The sequence below is a fragment of the Lissotriton helveticus genome, chromosome 6, assembly GCF_964261635.1.
Source record: "Lissotriton helveticus chromosome 6, aLisHel1.1, whole genome shotgun sequence".
NCBI classification, from domain to species: domain Eukaryota; kingdom Metazoa; phylum Chordata; class Amphibia; order Caudata; family Salamandridae; genus Lissotriton; species Lissotriton helveticus.
In genome coordinates, this window is record NC_136067.1 from 874,903,010 (window position 1) to 874,924,597 (window position 21,588).

General features: G+C 43.5%; 1 protein-coding gene across 1 annotated transcript in view; it reads left to right on the forward strand.

Annotated features, from left to right (window-relative positions):
* MAN1A1 (mannosidase alpha class 1A member 1) overlaps nucleotides 1–21,588 on the forward strand; it is a 549,722-nt gene that overhangs the window by 149,085 nt on the left and 379,049 nt on the right. The window contains exon 3 of the mRNA XM_078648470.1: nucleotides 10,792–10,907. Coding sequence (XP_078504596.1) covers nucleotides 10,792–10,907 — 116 coding nt within the window. The remainder of the gene's footprint in view (nucleotides 1–10,791; nucleotides 10,908–21,588) is intronic.

The window sequence follows — 21,588 nt, forward strand, 5'->3', positions numbered from 1 at the left end:
GTATTGACAGAGATTTTAAGCTATGCTTAAGCCAAAAGATTGGCGCTGGTGACTCTCGGGCAATCTTTTAGCTCTCTGGACAGGATCAATTTTAACAGGGGGGCACAGAATGTGCGTATCCTTGAATACCCCTACACTGGCGATTCTAGAATTTTTATTTTAACAAAAAGGATGGACAAAAGATAATCATCAACATAACACCGTGCAGTGTACATTACAGCTCCAAGTTTTTCAGTATTGTGTTGCGGAGTTAAGGTTGGAAGAACCCTTAGTTCCTCGCCCACAAGTCCATACGGAGATAATGGCCGTACCTTTTTATAGTTGTTACTTCTGGGCCATCATATTGACCAGACAATACCGCACCTTCGATTCTCCACAGTACGGGGATTAACTCTTTCGGGGTGCCCGAGGACAGTTTTCGCATTTTAATCCAAAAAGTTCCACCCAGTACCTGATATGCTACTGTATGATTCGACTCTAAATCGTATACAGGAAGTCTTTTTTCCAGGACACTACGACTTACTTTAAATCCCATCATGACTCCATTCCAAGTGGGATAAGGGGGCATATCTCTAAGATTTCATTTGGTCACCACTGCGATTTATCTATGGAAAATTCTAAGTGTGATGTCAAAAGAGCATGCTTTAGCATTTGGCAATTGCCTTCATGGTGATCGCATTCAGCTCATCTGCGCGAGTCATTTACAAATTCACTTATGGATACATCAGGGACCGTCGGAGTGGTTCTGAATCTAATAAGGAGTTAGGTTTTTTCCTCTCAGATCCTCTTCAACTAGCTGGTCAGATATGTAGTGCCGGATTTTTGTCATCTCTGCGCAAACATTCTTCAAAGGTTATACATCATGCAAGTTTTTCAAATATTACTGCCAGGGACCTAACATGTGTACTCGACCTCCAGAGTGTCAAGGTTTAGGTAACAATGCTTCCACAGCAAGGGACGTGGTTGATCTATACTCTAAGTTATATCACAGGCCTATCTGTCAGGACTCTCGGTCCACTCCACGTGATTCTTATGTAGATTCTGGCAGCCTATCTGTGTCTGCAATACATACGCATTCATCATTTCTGAGACGGGTTTATTTACAGAGGATCACTCTTCTTAATAAGCAATCCAGTTCACCCAGACTTTGTAGTCACTGTTTCAATGCCTGTTTTTTTATCAATATACCATGTCAAGTCCCAATTATTCCTAGTTACGACACAGGATTTTCTAGGAACAACAGTCCATGCTAATTCAGCAAGGGTGTTTGTCTCTTACGATTGAGAAGCCTGCAGCTCTTTCTTGCTATTCCTTTTGAGTACATTAGTCTATTTCATTACATTCTCCAAATTTCAGCTGGCCATGACCTCCACCTCCTTCCTGTGAGTGTCCTTCTGCACAGGATAACGCTACTACAGCAACTGCATCAACATTGGTTTCACGTCTGATTCATTTGGAGATCTCATTACAATCCCTCCTCGATGCAAGAGGTTTTTTCTTGGGTGAATCCAAGACTGAAATTTATACACAAGGTGTGTTTTTTCCCCTCAAAAAGGTATCAAATTGCACAATCACCATGGACACATCCCTCAGGTATTGGGGAGCACTATTTCGGGGCTGAAGGTCTTCGGGAAATGAGCCCTCATATGAGGTTTGGTACATCATCCTGCTGACCGAAGAGCCATCTTCCTTGCCCTCCAATTTTGTTGCGCAATAATTTCAAGGAGACAACTGTATTGTGGCGCATAGACAATACAACTGGTGTACTCTATGTCACTAAACACAAGGGGCTAGATCAGCTTTGTTGCCTCAGGAAGCCGGTGATCTATGTGCATGAGCGATAGAACGCACACAACTTTCTGACGATTCCACGTTCCTGGTACAAGACACAGTCTAACAGGCACTCTCAGCAGGACGACAATTTCCACTCTCGAGTGAGTTTTTCCACTACGGAATGTGGATTCAAATTTCGGCAGTAGGGTGCTTCCAGATCTGGTCTCTTCGCGACCAAGAAGTACAGCACATACTGGTGCTTTTCAAGTTGGCATCACCACAAGAATGTACAGGGAAATGCGTTTGTCGTCCAACTGATCTCACTCTGATTCCATTTTCCACCGATACCTTTGGGTCCCAGAGTTCTCCGAAAGAACAAAATGGCGTGGTGTCGAGTGTCCCTCTTCACCCCTCATGGCTTCGCCAAGACTGGTTTACTGAGTTTCTCCTTTTTCCGGTCGGAGTGCGAATCAATTCGGACGTGTCCACCTCCGAATCTATTTTCTTCCAGAGCGGCCAGGTTTATCACTCGGAACAGCCATCTTTGAGGTCAGTGGCCTAGTCCCTGATTACCTTTGGTTCGCCTATCTCAACATCCCTGCGGTTTGCAAGGGAGTGTTAGCCATAACAGGGACAAGTTCTCCAACGCAAATATTTTTGCGGTATCTGATATTGTTCGGCTAGAATTCATCCTTTTACTCTTAATAGACAGGATCTTCCAGTTTGTTCTCATTTAGCTGTCAAGTTCAGGATTGCCTCATGCAATTCTACTAGTGCCTTAACTGGCAGCGGCTCAAGATGCCGACAAGATGAGATCACATCTTTTTATTCCTCAAAAAATATAACTCAATCCTTCAAGAAAATGTCAGATTATTTTCTCTCCGCCACTTCGCCCTTTACCATCGAGACATCTCAGTGTGGTAATAGGGCAGTTCAGGTGATATCCTTTCAACCTTTCCTCAGTGATGATCTACGATGACTTAGAAAGGTGTCATTTTCTTTTTTTTTATTGGCTTTAACAGTCCTCTATTAGAGTCAGTTAGGTTCAGATCTTTCGGTTCTTTAGCCTTTTTTCATACAGTTCTCTATAACTCTATGGTGGTTCGAGTTACTCTGGAATTCATACTTAACGTGCCTCCGGAATTTCTTTCGGATCGAGCCTGTAAATTCAACTGCATCTTTGCCTCCACCACGATCAACAAAATGGGTTTTTTCCATACACTTGATAATAGAAAAGGTTTCAAATGTTCTGTTTACAAGGGATAGTTCGGTTTTCACAGATCTGCTCACTTTATTACTAAAGTACGATTAGTTAAACCCCAACAGGGTCCGGGCGAACAGTTGCAGTATTGATCTTTTGCTCCGATCAATATTTTGCCATCCACAAGTTGAACAGCTTTGCTAGCAGCCCCTAGAACGCACTCTACCAAGCCAATGTCTTCCTCAACTGCTCTGTTTGATGGAGTTCTTCTCCAGCACCTCGGCAGAGCGGCAGCCTAGGTTAGCAGCCTTGCTTTCTCCAATCACTACTGTTTACGGCAGCCAGTAAGACCGATGTTTCCATGTGTCCAGCAGTTCTATGTAATATTTTCAGCTAAGGTGAGCCTCTGTTCCCACCTCCGTTTTTCCTGCAGTCAGACGCTTCTGCTACCGTTTTCAGAGTGCACATTTTTCACTAGATGCATTTTATCATGCTCCAAGCTATGTTAAGGCATTTTATATATAATTCATATAATGTGCACAGTTTCACAAGCTGGGTTTCTATGGCGTCTGCCTAGCAAGGATGTTTACTGCTATCTACTCTGATTCAGGCATGTGAATCTATGAAAGACACCCCTAATACTGGAGAAGAACAATAGTTACTTACCTGTAATCTGTGGTTCTCCAGTATTGGTGTCTTTCATAGATTCACATGCACCCGCCCACCTCCCCTTCAGAGGCTCTTAGCATACTTTGGTTTACTATCACTCCGTGCGACAAAATCTGACAGCCTGAGCCTCTGGGGGGTGCTGTCGCCTGATTGGCTGCAGTTTGGGCTACACAAAATGACAGAGATAGTCACTAATGTGGAAGTTTTTTCTTCTGTAGCTTGGCTACTTTACTTCCTGGTTTGTTTTTTATTGGTATTTACTATGTATTTATAGCATATTATTGCTTTTTTATATACCGTGGGACTCCCACTCCGACGACGGGGAATGATTCAGGCATGTGAATCTATGAAAGACACCAATACTGGAGAACCACAGATTACAGGTAAGTAACTATTGTTATTGTGGCAATTGGGGGTGAGCCAATTAGACGTATACCTTTTCAGATGCACTGGCACTGAGGCAGGGCTCAGTGCATCTTCAGAGTCAAACAACCAGCAGCATCAGTCCAAAATCTTGGGGGTGATCATACTAAAAGAGGATTTTCTTTACACTTAAAGAAAAAGGGATTATTTACTCCAAAAACGTAAATTGCATCTACATCCAAGTGTTGTCGTATTTCCAAAGTTGTAAATATAGGCACAGTAAAAACAAGCATTTGCAATGCAATAGGTCTCGTATTTACGCGAGTTTGAGCTAATGGCATTGTAAATGACAATGCCTTTTATTTATGTTTTGGTTTTTAAAGCATAAAATAAAAGGTATTGTTATTTACAATGCCAATACCTTAAACTCACGTAAATGCGAAACCTATTGCATTGCAAATGTTTGTCTCTGTAATCCTGTTAAAGTTGGAGCACATCATATTAGATTCTTATCAGACAATGCCCATCCGAATTGTACTCCTAGAGCTGCTGTAAAGATCTTGAGTAATAGGAATTGAATTCCACCACTTGTCTTTTCTTCTCAGGTTACTTATATGCAGGTTGATCTTCAATGGCATTACCTTATCAAGACCTATATTTGAGGTTATGAAACAGTTTGCAGCACAAATTGCTAAGAAATCATGCAGTCTAAGATCATATGCAATATTTTAGAAGTCAGCGGAACACGCATATCCTTTGCTACCGCTTCCCATGACCATACTCTGTTCAGCTGTATGGTGGTCCTGCACACAGGTTACTTACCAATGGAATATTTTTGGCAATTTGGAAATCATTTGGGCCTATCATTTCACATGTGAAGGTGCCCTACTTAGCATGCTGCAGCAACTCGAGATGCTCTAACATAAGAAGTCCAGAGCAAAAAAAAAACGAAAAACAGTGGACACTGTTCTACTCTTCATTCCATGGAGGCAGTAGACTAGTAGGCAAAGACGGTGGAGAGTACATTAAACAAACATTTGCAATGCAATAGGTCTTGCATTTGAGAGAGTTTAAGCTATTGGCATTGTAAATGACAATGCCTTTTATTATTGATATGTTTGGATAAAGGCATTTTCATGTACAATGCCTATAGCTCATACTCCTGTAAATGCAAGACGTATGCAAAGAAGCGTCTGCCATTGTCCCAGCTGCTTAGAAAGTGAAAGCACACACGGTGCGCTGAATGTTGCAGGAAAGCATGTCGTGCCTGCAGTAGGAGAAACTACTTAAAGAAAAGTGCTTACAGATTAAACTAGATGCAAAGCGAGATTAAATGAGGGCAATAAAAAGAAAAGCACCTACTCTTTGCAATGAACGATGTTGGAATGGCAGATATCTGGCTTTACACTTAACAGCCTTGTTGTAACCTGGTTCCAGAAATCTTTATAACACAAACCATTGTGTACATAAAGAGGTTGGTGGGGGAGATAAAAGACATCAACATAGACGTAAGCAAATAAAGAGCCGAGGTGAAAGCAAAAAAACAGCCCAGTCGAACATCAGCACCGGTTCATTGGGATAAAATGGAATGTTCACTATTATGCATTCACCTCAACTCCCCATAAATAATACGAAGGCGCCTTGGGTCCTGTGGGTGCCTGACAAGTCTGCTTTATTTTTTACCTGACCTCCTAATATTGTTAATATAGTGTCTGCTCTCATCGTCATGTACCTTTGCAGCATGGCTGCTGTAACTGTGCCTGTTTTTATCTCCCAAAGATGGGGTGAGGCGGAGTTTTCCGTCCCCATATTCAAACGTGTAATCGTGAGGTTGCCCGAGATAGCTACAGCAGTTACCTTAACACACCGAGCTGCCTTCCTGCAAGGTGATGTTCCTTTCTTGCCATGCAGGCGCTATCTGTCTCCATTCTGTAGCACCTTGCAGACTCGCAATTTTCCTCATAAAGGAGGGAAAGGAACCAGGATGTTTTCGCTGTCACCACCGGAGGGTCCGACCAACGTCTACCACAGAAGGAGACAGACCTGGGAGCCAGAATGGAGCCTTGGCTTTCAAAGAAGCAATGAACGGATAGGTAAGGACATGTGAGGCTATCTCGCGAGAACACATCACGATGTTTAAAACAAGAAACTGGAGGCCTTGCAGAGTGCGGCTATTAGGGCAGTCATCTTTAAAAATGCAAATTACTGTCAATGACAACAAACTCATTAAGATGCAATAGTTAAAATATGTGTTATTTAAAATAAATGAGTCTTTCTAATTATAGTAAAACCACCAAAGCAGTGCACACTCCTCTGTGCTGTCAACACGCCAGTGATTCGCACATTCCAAACACTCGATAGTGTTCTGCATTCACTAGCGAGGTAGTGCATACATACTGAAGCTATTGTGTGCACAATGCAGTGCTACGTGCTGCACTTACCCCCGGGGATGAGTAAGTAGGTAGGACATGACCACCACAATCCTTGTCCATTTTCATTTTTACAGGTGGTCGTGTTTGAAAAGGTATTTATTTTTGTGTATTAGCATGAATATAGCGCTGACCCGCCAAGTGCCTACGGAATAATGTATCGTCCAGGACAGCACACGAATAAACAACCGACAGGCAGTAGTCCGCACCTTTCCTGACAGATGCGGCGGATTAGGCGATGATGACATTCTTCGCCTCTTCTGAAAACACTGAAATTTTTTCCCTTCTGTGTTTACAGTTTCGACAATTGTTTTAAATGAGTTTCCATGCTTTTACTGCACCCTGGGGACATGCTTCTTTGCACTTCAGCTTTGAATTTTCTTACCTTACCGCATGACTCTTGGAAGAGTGTTTGATGGAAAAAGAGACGTTAGTGTGATTATCGCGCTCCCCGTCGCTGTTCATGTTTGCTGCAAACCTGGCATGCTAACCTCATCCGGGAAGAGAACTTTTTAAAGGGACAGACACTCCGTCATAAGAACGGGCTCTGGAACGGGAAAGGGAATGAAAACAAATCGCACCCCGCCCTCTGCAGTTGAAACCAGGGTTAACTTTGCACGATTAATAGATGGCAAATAGTTTTTAGATGTTCAAATGACACACTGAGGTGACCAAGGTGGTTAAACAACTGGGAAAACAAGCACAACGAGAAGGGGGGGGGGGGGGTGGGCGGGCAGCACAACCTTTCACCAGCGGCGGTCAGGGCAAATGGCAAAACAAAAGGGCCGGCAAAAAAAAAAGAAGTAAACGCCCACCTCCGACTGTCGACGAAAAAGGGGCGGGGCTTAAAAAAGAGGCAAACGCCCACGGATCGCATCAAGGCGGGGAAAATAGTAATTGACACACATCTCTTCCAATGGCTAGCCTCTATTTATGAAGCTAGCCAATGAAAGAGAGATGTGAAATAAAGCCCCACTGTTGAAATCATTAAATCTTCGGCTCCGCCCCCAGCTTCGCTGAGGGACGGTAGCCTCGACCTAAAAAACAAGCCACTATTCTTTATCCAAACTTTGCTAATCACAAGAAGTGCCTTGTTCGTTACATAAGCATCCCTGTGATACTAGCAATATCCTTATAATACATTGAGCTGAGCTTATTTCATTCCTTGAATGATCTGGGGAGCTTGGAAATCTTGACATGTGCTCCCGACACATACGTTTTGTACAATGCTCAATAAGAGTAGGAGATGATGACCAGAGACTGGTAAACTGTGCACTGGCAGCTGGGCCGTTAACATACAGGCAGGTACTTGTGATTTTGGGATTTTAAGTCTGGTCATGAGGGCCAGCATTAATACTCAACTTTTTTTCCACATTTCAACGATTTTCTGTTACTTATGCTCACATTGGCACCACATAGTTAGCTGGCTTGTGTCCTAATCTTTCCATTACATATTCCTATGGTTCCCTGAGAAGCCTTTCCCTTGTTGGTTTTATTAATTATCTTGTTCTGCACAAGTCTTGTGAAAAACTGCTTCTTTCAGAATCCTACTTGTTTTTTCCGGGTCCAACTCTCGTATTAGGCATGTCCTCGCTCCCTAGAGTGTGAATGCAGGTGGGGGTTTTGAAAGTAGAGAGAACATTAAAGTTCTGATCGTGGGATCCTGAGCCACTGTTAACCGATGAGTGTTCCTATATAATCGCTCTCCTTCCAACCTTTTTTCTTCCTGGGAGTCTGCATCTGACACATTGTAATCACTATGAGCACTTAAAATCAGGGGCCAAAAAGTGAGACTTTAATCAAGTACTCTTTTTTCCGGGTCTCTGAAACTGACACAAGACCTTCAAGGAGCACAAAAAATGACGGACATTTAAAGCGTAAAGTGAAATATCAAAACTGTTTGGGTTGGAGTGTTGCTCCAGACAGGGTTTGTTGGAATAAAACGTGCCTTCCAGAGATAGATTGGGCAATTGTGTTTTGGCTGAAATTACAGTTTAATGAGAAATGCATTTTTTACGCTTCAGTAGACTGTTTTGATAGTAAATTTTGTGGTAAATTAGGTCTGTGTCCTCCAATTTGTATTCGCAGTTCAATTCTATTGACACTTGTTACTCAAAAATGCCGAACTTTCCTCAAAGTTGCAAGTCTTCTTTATCCCCACAAGTGCTAGATTGGGACCCTTCGGATGTTTCTGGCTTGCCACATAGGAATTTCAGATGTTGGTACATGAGCATTTATGGAACATTGCCAAAAGTTTTTATAAAGGGCAGGGAATGGGTGTAATCCCTTCATGGTATTGATCAAAATAAAAATGTTCTAAATGAGAGATACAGTAAAATGAAGAATTAAGGCATAAATTCAGGTGAACCTTGCTCCAAACAACAAATTGGTAGGGAATGCATTTCCTCCATTCCCCGCACCTCTCCACAGTTGAGCCATTCCCATTCTTTCCCACTGCAAACCCTCTGCTACTTCTCCCTCATCTTAAGCAACAATGCTTAGGGTGGTAATGTAGGTTTGGGGAGGAGCGATGTTAGTACCTTTATCCCATATTTCTTTAGAAAGCAACTGTGTAACTATTAGCAGAAGTAGCAAAAACGGATCATCTTTCAGTGGGTTCCAGTTCCAGTTGTGGTTGTTAGTTTGGTTCCCAGGACACCACTCCAAAGTCTCTATTTATTTATTTCCAAATTCATTTCTAGAGAGTGGATTGCTTTACATTATCAGCTCGTTAACTTGTCATTCATGCCCACTGTAGCCCACTCAGGTTACCTTCAAGATGATTTCCTGTTCAGTATACCATTTACTGTCACTTTCCCAACGTTACTTGTAGTTGCATGCACGCATATCCTGCTGAAAACTCTTAAATCGTCCACCACCTTCTTATTTGTTTTGTCTAGCTTAGTTATGGCTTCTTTTATTTGGAAAACCTTACCTATTTACCCCTCTGTTCTGTTAAATCACTTAAGTCAGTCATTCTGTAAATCTCTCTAATCTTAGCGTTTTTCTCCACACAAGCTGTGCCTCTGCTTTCCTCATCTTTTTGCCGAGAAACAATTTTTTTGTTTGTCTGATTTCAAGTAGGTCATAACTAACTTTGCTGATCCTAGAAAATAGTATGGGAAAAGGAGTGAGAATGATTGACAAGCATTTAGGGGCACTTATTGGAGGGGATGTGTAGGGGGGGATTGGGGTTGACTTCTTCGTGCACATAAATATGGATACTTCCTCAGGTTGCTATCGCTTAAGAATGGGCAGTTGACCAGCTATCTGTTTTTTACATTTGAGAAATGTAAGCAAAGGAGCTTGAAACATATTTTGAGTCTGCACATTTGAAGTATTCAGGTGGTTGGTAACTGCTTTGATATATCTTTTTGTTCTCTGCTTGCAGGCAGACAATGCTGCCTCTTATTTTTCATTTGACTCAAAATCAATCTTGAAAAGGACCTGTTCTGCAGGCCTTTGTTCAGAGTATTCATCTACAGCTTGTGTCCTCTGGTTCGGGTTGCAGTACCTGATTTACAGTACCAGTCAAAAAGTCCATTATTTAAATTTCGTGGTGTTATGTAGCATGGAATAAGTTGTACGGCGTCAACAATTTTATCATTTAATGGTAGAATGTTAGTCTCCTTTGGATGAGATCTCCCAATTTTCAAATAGTGTTTGTTTAGACCAAACTGAAGGTGTTAGTTGTCTAATCACTCTAGAAACCCAGTACATTGTGCTTCTGGACATAGCCACCTCAATATGGCGGTGAAAAGAGTTTTATGCCAGACCCTGCTAGTGACTGCTTAACTGAGCGTCAACCCCCAAGGGCTTATTTAGGAAAATACCAGTAGACCTTGAGATCTCTGTGCAATAGTACACGTGCCTCAAAAGTTTCTCTTTGGAAGAAATCAAAACGCTGCAAAACAGGTCACCTGTAGAGTAGCTTCCAAAAAGAAATGGAGTCAAGAAGGGTACTCTACGTCTAGAGTAGTACCGAAACGCCTGCTCCTCTAGTTCTAGGAAGTATACACAGGACAAGTTTCCAAATGTACCCATACGTAAATAAGTGGTTTATAAGGGCTCTCCTTTTTTGAAGATGTTGTTGGCCTTTTAATCAGATATTCCTTTTTATTGTCCGCAAGAGTGTTGACTATGCTGTATTCCGTCATGACAGAATTGTATTCCCATGCGACAGTGTAGTTAGTAGATTTACTTTGCCATCTTTGAATTCCTTCTGATTGACCACCATCCCGTGCTCAGCTCAGGCAGGCATTGCTGTTCCCTTTAAACTTGTCATTTGCATTATTTGAAGTTGCATGCATTTCAGAAATGTCTTATTTATGTTTGCATATCAATTTATCTTTTCAGGTAATATTCAAGGAGCGACGATCGTAGATTCCCTTGATACACTTTTCATCATGGACTTGAAAGACGAATTTAAAGAGGCTAAGGAATGGGTGGAGAAGCATTTAGATTTTAATGTGGTAAGTATGGGGGATTTTTATGAATTTTTTAATTGTGCAAATAAAGTGACAAAAAGCCTTACAAGTAAGGTTCTTATAATCAATGCATAAACTTGTAATTGCTTTCCTAAAGAGCTAGATCCCCAAACAATAACATTATACAGGTTGTGTTCATGAGCTCCCATCCCATGCACTGCATGTATGCGTGTACAGCCTTGCCTATGATACTTATTTTTTTTGGATAAGAATAACTTAACCTCATAGCTGCTGCCGTCGGCCGCTGAACGTTCGGAGCCCTACCTGGCTGGTGCTGCGAATGTTCAATGGCCGACGCGGCCCTGCCCATTCTTTGGAACGCCCAGTACTGCGCCGAAATAACGGCCGCAGCTAAGGCGTTAAGAACGCTGTTACCTATTGACGTGTCGATGGTTTTGGTGCTCTGTAATATTTTTGAGTACATGTTCTTTAAATAGTCTTCATGTATTTTGTTTTTTCCAAATTTGTATTCTGGTTTCTCCTGCTTCCTGAGTGGTAATGAGGACGTCCGAGTCACTCATCTTGTCTCCATAAAACATAAGAATTATCTCGGTCGATAGTGAGAGGATACAAGACCTTTCAATTATTACTCAATTCAGTCTGGCCACAGGCGACAACCCATTGAACACCCATTCTCAACTTTGTTTTCTGACACCCCAATAAGCCATAAAGCTCTTTTAACACTGCTTAATACTATTTTTAGCATACTACTGAGGACAGTGACTCTGAATTTGAGCCCCTTCTTGGAGCGGAGAAGAAACAGTGATGTTTGCTGTCTGATAACCACAATGCACTTGCGGATTGCCCTTCTGAAAAATCTCTACAACGATTGACAAATTGTCATTTTTCGCTGACTTAATTCCTTAAATTAGAGTGTACTTTTAGTTGTAAACAAATTAGCTATGGTGATGGCATTCAAGCTTATCTGACCAACCAAATCAAGTGCAATTGTAGGGAAAACGGTGAGGACACTGAAGCCTATCTGGAACAAAATGGAGTTCTGACACTTGCACAAGGGGAAAAATGCACCTTTCTAATGCAGTGCCTTGCACAGAGGGGCTCACTGTTGACTAGGTGGGGGGAGGAGTGGGGGAAAAGCACATCATTGTGAGGAAGCAGTGGAGAGAAGGTCTTTCAAATGCTTAAGTTAGTCGAGGGAAATTTTATATAGGTGAACGTTTTTTTTAAAATAATTATTTAGATGTCCCAGAGTTTGTGTTAATTGGGCATGATATTACTGTGCTGTACGATATGTTGTGGCCTTGCTGCTTGATAGGTTTTCTTAAAATTTGATGGCCAATTTCGAACAAATCCTATTGGCAATGGAAGGAAATGTGTAGCAGTCTGGTACACGAAAAAACTGGTTTATCTAATGTGATCCTTGCTCACCTTTGATAGCTCGGCTGGATTGAAACACCAGTATTTTAAGAAAGTGTGCAAAGTGTTGTCTAGCAGCACAACCAAACAAAATTTACTTGAGAAATAAAGAACATAGAAGTGCACAGGTGGTTTAAGTATATATATAGATGACTGTAATAAGACAATAGCAAATGAAATTGATTAAGGGGAGAGGATGTAGCCTTACGGCTAGACCGGTCTACGTAGAAGCTGGGGAACCAGGTTCGAATCTCAGCAACGAAGCTCAACATCCTGTGATTCTAGGCAAATCACGTAATCTCCCTGTGCTTAACAAAAAAATGAATGTCTTCATGTAACGAAACTGGTGCTATGTAGAGCGCTCGGATACCCGATATTTTTGAGTCTAGGTCGCACAATATAAAACTAAAAAAAATTCCTTCATAGTTGTATAGAATCAATAAACCAAGATACCCTTGGGTGAATGTGCGCTTTACAGATACACGTTGTTAGTCTCCTGAATATGCTCCCCAGAAAGGAGATAGGTAGGAACATTGCTTTTCACCAATAAATGCGCAGGCAGTGAGCTCGGGTCAACTTCCTATTCTGCTTGCGGAGGTATTGTGTGTCCTGGAGGTTTGTCTCCCAGATGGCCTTAAGCAAGGTGAATAGTTGTGAATGGCTCCAGTCACAAAAGGGAAACTCATTAAGTCACAAAATCTGGCTCAGGAACACAGTATCCGATGCCTCATAATTAATGCAACTAGTTTATTAAAGGTTTAATTTCAGATTTGAGTTTTGTACGCCTAATTAGATTTAAGCTGCCTGTTTTGATGTAGATCATATTCACCCATCTCCTGTTCTAACCTAATTGTTAAATTTGATTGAAACTAGATTCTGCAGTGAATCTTAATTTATCTGTATGGATCGGAATTTATATGTATACTGCCAATCTCAATAACTGCAATCTGCGGCTATCTGAGCTGAGGATGTGCTGTCTATGTGAAAGTTAAAAAAATATATATATATTTTTGCTGAGCCAAAACTTTAGATTGGCCTTCCTCATAAAGGCCATCGATAATTCTCCTGAGCTCAGCTATGCACTAGCCTCTTCTCTTGGGTGTATGTTCACTCAATTGATAATGAAAGCCATGTGTAGAAGGGGTATATTATGTTTCCATGTTCTGTTGGGATCCCTGGCTTCATAGCTCATGTATGGGGGTTGAGGGGAGTCATGGCTCGGTTATCTTTTATTTAGACTATTTTGCAATATATATCTTCATATTTCACTGAAAACCTATTAGAACTTTCTTCCACAGCAGTGCAGCCGAAAGTTTAATGCGACTTTTAAGCTATTGAAGTTTACAAACCTATTTTGATGTTCAATTCTACTACACAGTTTACCAAACAACCCCTTCGCAACAGAGCAAGCTGTTATGTGTCAATACTGCTGTTTTACAGTGGGGTAGTCATTAAAGTTTTGACAGATATCCGGCACTGCCAATTTTTCTCACGTGGAGTCAGAGCGGATGTACTGTTGCAGGTAATGTAGTGAAGATAGGAAAACAAACTATATCCGTACTTATTTTTTCTTACGTTTTACAGCGCCCTCAACCTACTCCTGAGATTTAAAAAAAGCCATCTAATTCAGGACAAAGGAACGGGAGAGGCGCTGAGGGATTACCTCACCATGTTTTCCAAAAACAAAGCGAGGTGGGCAGGCTGAGGATGTTGGCAAACTTGAACATAATCCTCCAAACACCAGATGTATGTCAGAAGGCAACATTTCAGTCATAGAATTAACAGCAAGCACATTAAGTTGAAAAGAGACGGACATGAATGAAAGACACCGTGAATTGGTAAGGAATGCTGAAAAGTAAAATTAGCCACCGATGACATTAGAAATTACATTACTAGACATATAGGTTTCTTTGTACGAATCTGCTTGAATGGATTCCCACTTTTCCATTAGCCTACCTGATCTTCATCTGTCTTATTAATCTGCTGCTTGCAGATGGATGCATAATTAACTGCGTGGGCTCTTAAATGGTGTTGCACAGATTGCTGTCACATTTTCTAAGAGCTGCACGTTTCATTGACGTTCAGGCAGACCAGCCTCTTGAATGGACAGCACTGTGATCTGAAATCTGTGGTTTGGCCCCTGATATTCTCGAGTGGAGATGCCCAGAAATCAAGCAAAATCCACGTAAACGTTGAATGAAGTAAAAAAAATCCATCTGCTGGATGCTGTTAGTAATGGAAAAATGTGTGTCGCTGGCTAAGGCCCTCTCGCTGCTTTTTGAATAGGTGTTACTATATTGAGGCACTATGCATACATTGTTGACATGCAAGTGGTTGGTGATGTTTTTGTGCTCTAGAGGAAGTGAGGTTCCTCAATTTTCTATTTTCCACTGCACAAGCTGTAGCATTGTGTTGTAATGTTCTGATTTCCCTCACCATGTATTGGTGTCACTACTACATATCGCTTCACGAAGATCTTTGTTCCACCACTGTTGATAGAAAAATTGGAGTCAGAAGTTTCCTCCTTTATGTTCCAAGCAATGACGACCTTAAAAGAGCCACAGAGGGTTTCCCCCTCTCTCCAGGGTGATTGGACCAGGAAATAAATATTTGGTATATCTGGTTTAAATAGTCTATAATGCTCTGCTCAAAATGAATGCCTGTTATGAATTACCTAAGCCTATACATTAAGATTTATTGACATCTTTGGGGAACACTTCTTATCCAGTATTATGGGTGTCTTTCATAGATGCACATGCCTGAATCATTCCCCGTTGTCGACATGGTAGTCCCCGGTATATAAATATGCAATGTCCTATAGACATATATAGAGAAAAGTAGGCCTAAAGGCCTCACATTAGTAACATATCTAGGTCCTTTTGTGAAAAGGACCAAAGTCCAGAGAAGAACCAATCAGCTGTCACCTCCCTCTAGAACCTTCTGGTCAGGAGCCTCAGTCCCTCAGATTTTCTACTGCACGTTGTGCTAAGGGAGTCTCCCCCTGAGTTCTGCTCAGGTTCATTTCTTCAGAGCTTTTCTCTTCAAACTTTTGGATTTCTCTTCAAGTGAAAGCTGTACACTATGGCTGACACTCCTACGAAAGGTCTCTTCAGAGCTTGTAGCTCGTGTGGGAAAAAAAGGCTCCACATAGATGACCAACACAAGGACTGCCTATACTGCCTGTACCCTGACCATACAGCTAAGGACTGCAAGGTATGTCGAACATTTTCTACAAAGACCCTCAAAGACAGAGAGGGACGCCTTTTGATTTGGCTCCAAAGACTCAAGGACAGAGATAATTTGGACTCATCTGAGGGTAGTGAAGGCTCTTCAGTCTCCTCAAAGATGTCTCATAAAAGGCCAAGGATAGCTTCCCCTGGACCTCTGGACGCTCCTCAAAAGAAGACACCAAAAAAGTCTTCAGAGGCTATGTTAAAATCAGCTTCTGACAAGGAGGTTCACACCTTCAAGAAGCCGGCGCCGTCGACTACTACCTCGTCGACGACATCATCAACGTTCAGGAAAACTGTGTCTCCTGTTTGTCTCCACGTCGACGACGACAACAACAGCATCGTCGTCATTTTCTTCGACGACTACACCATCGGCGTCAGCGGGTAAGGTGTTATCGTCGACAATTGTTATTAAAAAATCATCGTCGCGCCCAAGATCTCGTCTACGATTACCTCACCGTCGTCAGCGTCGACGACGAAATCATCACCGTCGACATCGGTACCGTCGACGAAGGCCCCATCGAAGAAGGCCTCGTCGTCTAAGACACAGTCGACGAAGACACCGTCGACGAAGGCACCGTCAACGACGGAACCGTCGACGGAGGCACCGACGATGACAGCACCGGCGACGAAGGCACCTACGACGGCTGCTTCAATGCCAGCGATGACGTCAAGCCCGTCGACGACGGATTTTCAGAGTATTACAGCTGTCGACACTGCTTCGTCGACACTCGTTGCGTCGACGGGCTCATTGCTGTTGAGTGATTCTGGACTTCAAGCACCGCCTGTACGTCTCAGAATCACCAAGAAGACGCTAACGCCGGAGTTAACTTCTCCTAGCCGTGTGCAGCGCTTACCACTGGCATGTCTCCTACAGGATGAGGATTCTGACAATGAAGATATGTTCCAAGCTAATAGCCCATCAGAATTAATTGTTAAATGCCAAAGCTCGGATGAGGATGTCCAGGAGCACATTACTCAACCACAGATTATGCCCATGGTCTGTTTACCAGCTTCCTTGGTCACTGATCCAAGGTGCCTCATTCAGGACTACAAACAGAGATTCCCAGAATCTCCAGCTCCTACGGCTTCCACGACAGTACCATCGCCAAGACCACGGCCGCCGCCCTTGGTAATCCAGCAAGAAAGAGTGGATGTGGCCTGCTCCTCAGTCTTCGGATGAAGAAGAGGAGGAAGAGCAACAAGAGGAAGGTGAAGTGCGGTATGATCGATCTGTCCATGAAGACTGGGACGATTACGTTATACCATCCCCAGCATCTCCAATGCCCGCCACTTCAGATTCTCCACCGGTGGACATTGGTGGTTTCCACAATGTGGTAGAAAGGGCCGCTAAACGCTTCCAGATTACGATGGAATCACAGGAGCAGGAGTGCTTCCTGTACGATTTTAAAGAACCTCTTAAGAAGTCGACAAGGTCGATTCCAAGTATTGATTATTTGTGGACACAGGGAGTTCAGTTGATGCCAAATCCTGCTTCAGTTTCACCAATAGTCCCTCACCTGGACAAGAAATACAACGCTCCAGCATCGGCACCAGCCTGCTTGACAGGGCATCCTAAGCCTGATTCGGTGATGACGCAGGCGGCACAGAAAAACTCTAGGAATCCCTCATCTCCATTATCGGCGGCACCAGATAAGGAGGGAAGGAAATTAGACAACATAGGAAAGAGATTCACTACAATGTCAGCGACGACAGTGAAGACAGCAAATGCCCTAGCACTTCTGGGGCACTATAATAGATAACTGTGGGCAGACATAGCCCCATACCTGTCTGAACTGCTGGATGTCTCGAAGGAGGAAGTTAAAGCGATACTTCTTGAGGGTCAAACCTCAGCTTCAGAGATGATAGACTGTGCAATGGTTGTGGCAATGACAGGATTCCGCCAACTGGCCAGGGCGGCAGTGTTCAGGCGGCAGGGATGGCTGAAAGCGACCTCGTTCAGACCTGAGGTACAGTCCAAGGTGTTGGATATGCCATATGACGGCCAACTTCTGTTTGGTTCGAAAATTGATGAGGCACTTCAAAATATTAAGAAAGACACGGACACTGCAAGAGCGCTGGGTACGCTCCAGTTTAGGAATCAGTCCTTTCGAGGAAATAGAAGAAGAGGACACTCCTCATACAGAGGTGGTTATCAAAACAGGTCATCCTACTCTTCCAATCAGAGTAGACCTCAATACCAACAGCGACAACAGCAGCAGGGCCGACAGTCCTCATTTGGAAAGTCAGCCTTTCGGAGCAGAGGTCAAAAGAGGAACAACTGAGGACGTCAATGACTTGTTTGCCCAGCCAGTCCAGGCCTTATCCCAATCATAAAAAATTGGAGGAAAACTGACCCACTTTCTAAAAAAATTGGATGAAAATCACTACGGACCGTTGGGCCCTTCAATTGATACAATTTGGCCATTCCTTCGAGTTAGAAAGTACTCCTTCGCAAACTCCTCCTCGCCCAATGTCCCACAAGATTTTACGACTACTTCTTCGAGAACTCTGTTATGCTTAAAAAAGGAGCAATAGAGAAGGTACCACCATCACAGAAAGGGAAAGGATTTTATTCCTGTTTCTTTCTTATTCAGAACAAAGAGAAGAAATGGAGGCCGATACTAGACCTCAGAGCATTGAACAAATTCTTGAGGAAGCAGTCGTTTCGCATGATCATGTTACAAGAAGTCCTGCATCTTCTGGAGGAGGGGGATTTCATGACGTCACTGGATTTACAGGACGCATACTTTCATATCCCAATTCACAACAATCACAAAAAGTATTTGAGGTTTGCAGTAGCGGGCAGACATTTCCAGTTCCGTGTCCTGCTCTTTGGTCTCAAATCGGCGCCACGAATCTTCACCAAATGTCTCGTCCCAGTGGCGGCGTACCTCAGGCAGTGCGGTCACCAAGTCTTCCCGTACCTGGACGACTGGCTTATAAAGGCACCATCTTTCTCAGGCGCTTCCAGATCCTCCAACGCCTGTCTGTCTCTTCGAACGCCTGGGTCTTAAACTCAACCAAGAGAAGTCAACACTGCAGCCTTCTCGAAACATCACCTTTCTGGGGGCAACCTTGGACGCATGTTCAGTGAGAGCTTTCCCATCGCAGGAGAGAAAGCGCAAACTCCTTTCTCTAGCCTCGACAGTGGCTTCGAAGAGAATGTTAACGGTCCGTCTCTTCAAATCTCTTTGGAATGATGTCATCGTGCATCCTGCTGATACCTTATTGCCGTCTACGGATGCGTCCTCTCCAAGAGGCACTGACCAAACAGTGGGTGCAATGCATGGGGTCGTTCGACGACCGCATAAGGGTGACCGCGCAAATGGTCAAGGCTTTGCGCTGGTGGATGGCGCCAAAGAACCTATCTCAAGGACTGACGTTCCTCCTTCCCGCAGCTCCTCATGTCATCACGACGGACACCTCCTTGGAAGGTTGGGGTGCCTTTCTGCAGGAGTTGCAGATAAGTGGCAAGTGGTCAGTGGAAGAGAAGAAACTCCATATCAACCTTCTCGAAGTGAGAGCAGTTTTCTTGGACCTGCAGTCATTCCTACCAAGGATCAAAAACTCCCTAATGCTCGTCAGGACCGAGAACACTACGACGATGCACTATCTCAACAAACAGGGAGGGACGCGCTCGCTGACGCTCTCTCGCGAGTCGCAAAAAATCTGGAATTGGCTCATACACAACAATGTAGCCCTGAGGGCGGAATATGTCCCAGGCACAGACAATGTGCTCGCCGAAGCGTTGAGCAGGCAGAAAACATCGTCACACGAGTGGGAGCTAGATCAACAGGTTATCGACCAGATCTTTTCCAGATGGGGCATGCTGCAAATCGATCTGTTTGCGACGAGAGTGAACGCCAAATGCCCACACTTCGCAAGTTGGCATCCCCAGTCAGGGTGTCTAGGGAATGCATTTTCCATCGCATGGCGCAACGTCTTTGCGTACGCCTTTCCGCCATTCTCGATGCTTCCCAGAGTCCTGAGGAAAATGAAGGTGGAACCTTGTACTTTAATTCTAATAGCTCCAACTTGGCCGAGGCAACATTGGTTCACCGAACTCAACAGTCTGTCCCAGAAACAGCCGATCCACCTGCGGCAGTATCCATCTTTGCTCACGATGAACGGCGGACAGGTTCAACATCCGGATCTGTAATCTGAGGTTAGCCGCCTGGCTCCTGAGTTCAGAGAGTTTCGGAATCTGAATATTCCGCAAGATTGTAGAGACATTCTGGCCAGGGCAAGGGCTGATGGTACGAACAAAACGTACTCCCTGAAGTGGAAGCGCTTTTGTGTTTGGTGCGCAGGTCAAGGAATTCGGCCTTTCTCCTCTTCACCGGAGCAAATCTTACCTTATCTATTACATCTGGCATAGTCGGGCCTCGCCCACTCTTCCATCAAAGTACATTTGGCTGCAATTTCTCGTTATAAATGAACTGTAACGGGACCATCTCTCTGGTCAAACAGGTTGGTTAAGCAATTTCTAAAGGACTTATACAGATCGTTTCCACCTGTAAGGATGTTGCCGCCTACCTGGCATTTGAATGTTGTCCTTAAGCAGCTCATGAAGCACCCATTTGAGCCAGTGCACAGAGCCGACCTAAAGTATGTCTCGTGGAAGACAGCACTCCTTCTAGCGCTCACATCTGCAATGAGGGTGAGTGAGCTGCAGGCGTTTTCAATCCAAGATCCTTTTCTACAGTTTAAAAACGACAGAGTAATCCTGAGAACCAACCCTAGGTTTATTCCAAAGGTCCCGTCGGACTTCACCTAAATAAACCGGTGGTTCTTTGTTCCTTCTTTCCGAATCCAAGCACAGCAGCTGAAAGATCACTACATTCTTTGGATCTCAAGCGATGTTTGAAGTTTTATATTGACAAAACGAAAACTTTCAGAAAATCTAATCAGCTATTCGTAGCATACAGCAGACCTAGAAAGGGTCTACCGCTTACCAAGCAGAGCATCTCCTGATGGATTTCTGCAGCCATTGCTTTCTGCCATGACCAAGCTGGACGGCCATTACGTTCCAAAGTGAGAGCGCACTCCACGAGAGCTATATCCACTTCTATTGCACTCTTTGCAGGGGTGCCTGTTATTGACATTTGCAGGGCGGCAACATGGAAGTCGCCGCATACCTTCACTAGGCACTACTGCCTGGATACGGAGCTGATGAAGGATGCAGCAGTAGGACAAGCAGTGCTTCGCCATCTATTTCAGTAAGGTGAGCCTTCTTCCGTCCCTCCATCCTACTCTAGTATGCACATTTCTTTACTAATGCTTATGGTCGATGTTTTTTTTTGATGGTTTATAGTTGTATGATATATGTTATATGATGACTTGTATATGCTATTCCATCAGAAATGTGCTTTTGACATTGCTTGCTACTCTGATTCAGGCATGTGAATCCATGAAAGACACCCATAATACTGGATAAGAAATGCGTTACTTACCTGTAACTGCAGTTATCCAGTATTGGTGTCTTTCATAGATTCACATGCAACCCTCCCGCCTTCCCTGGAAGGACTCACCTTATTCTCTCAGTAACATGCATACTTAGCCTAGTGCGTACGAACATCTGAGGGACTGAGGCTCCTGACAGGAAGGTTCTAGAGGGAGGTGACAGCTGATTGGTTTTTCTCTGGACTTTGGTCCTTTTCACAAAAGGACCTAGATATGTTCGTAATGTGAGGCCTTTAGGCCTACTTTTCTCTATATATGTCTATAGGACATTGCTTATTTATATACCGGGGACTCCCATCTCTACGACGGGGAATGATTCAGGCATGTGAATCTATGAAAGACACCAATACTGGATAACTGCAGTTACAGGTAAGTAACGCATTTCTTCGTAGCCAACCTTCTTTTCATCTGTGTAGAAGAACCTTAAACTTTTGTTAACCTAGTAAAAGGCTCTTTCCATCTGACCGTCGGTATGTTTCAGTGTAGCACCAAGACTCCTAAGAGTGGATGTTAGGCTTTAAAAGAAACCTATTTATTTCTTGGGCGATTGGCGCACCTCCTTTTGTACTTCTAAATGAATGAGGTTTACCATA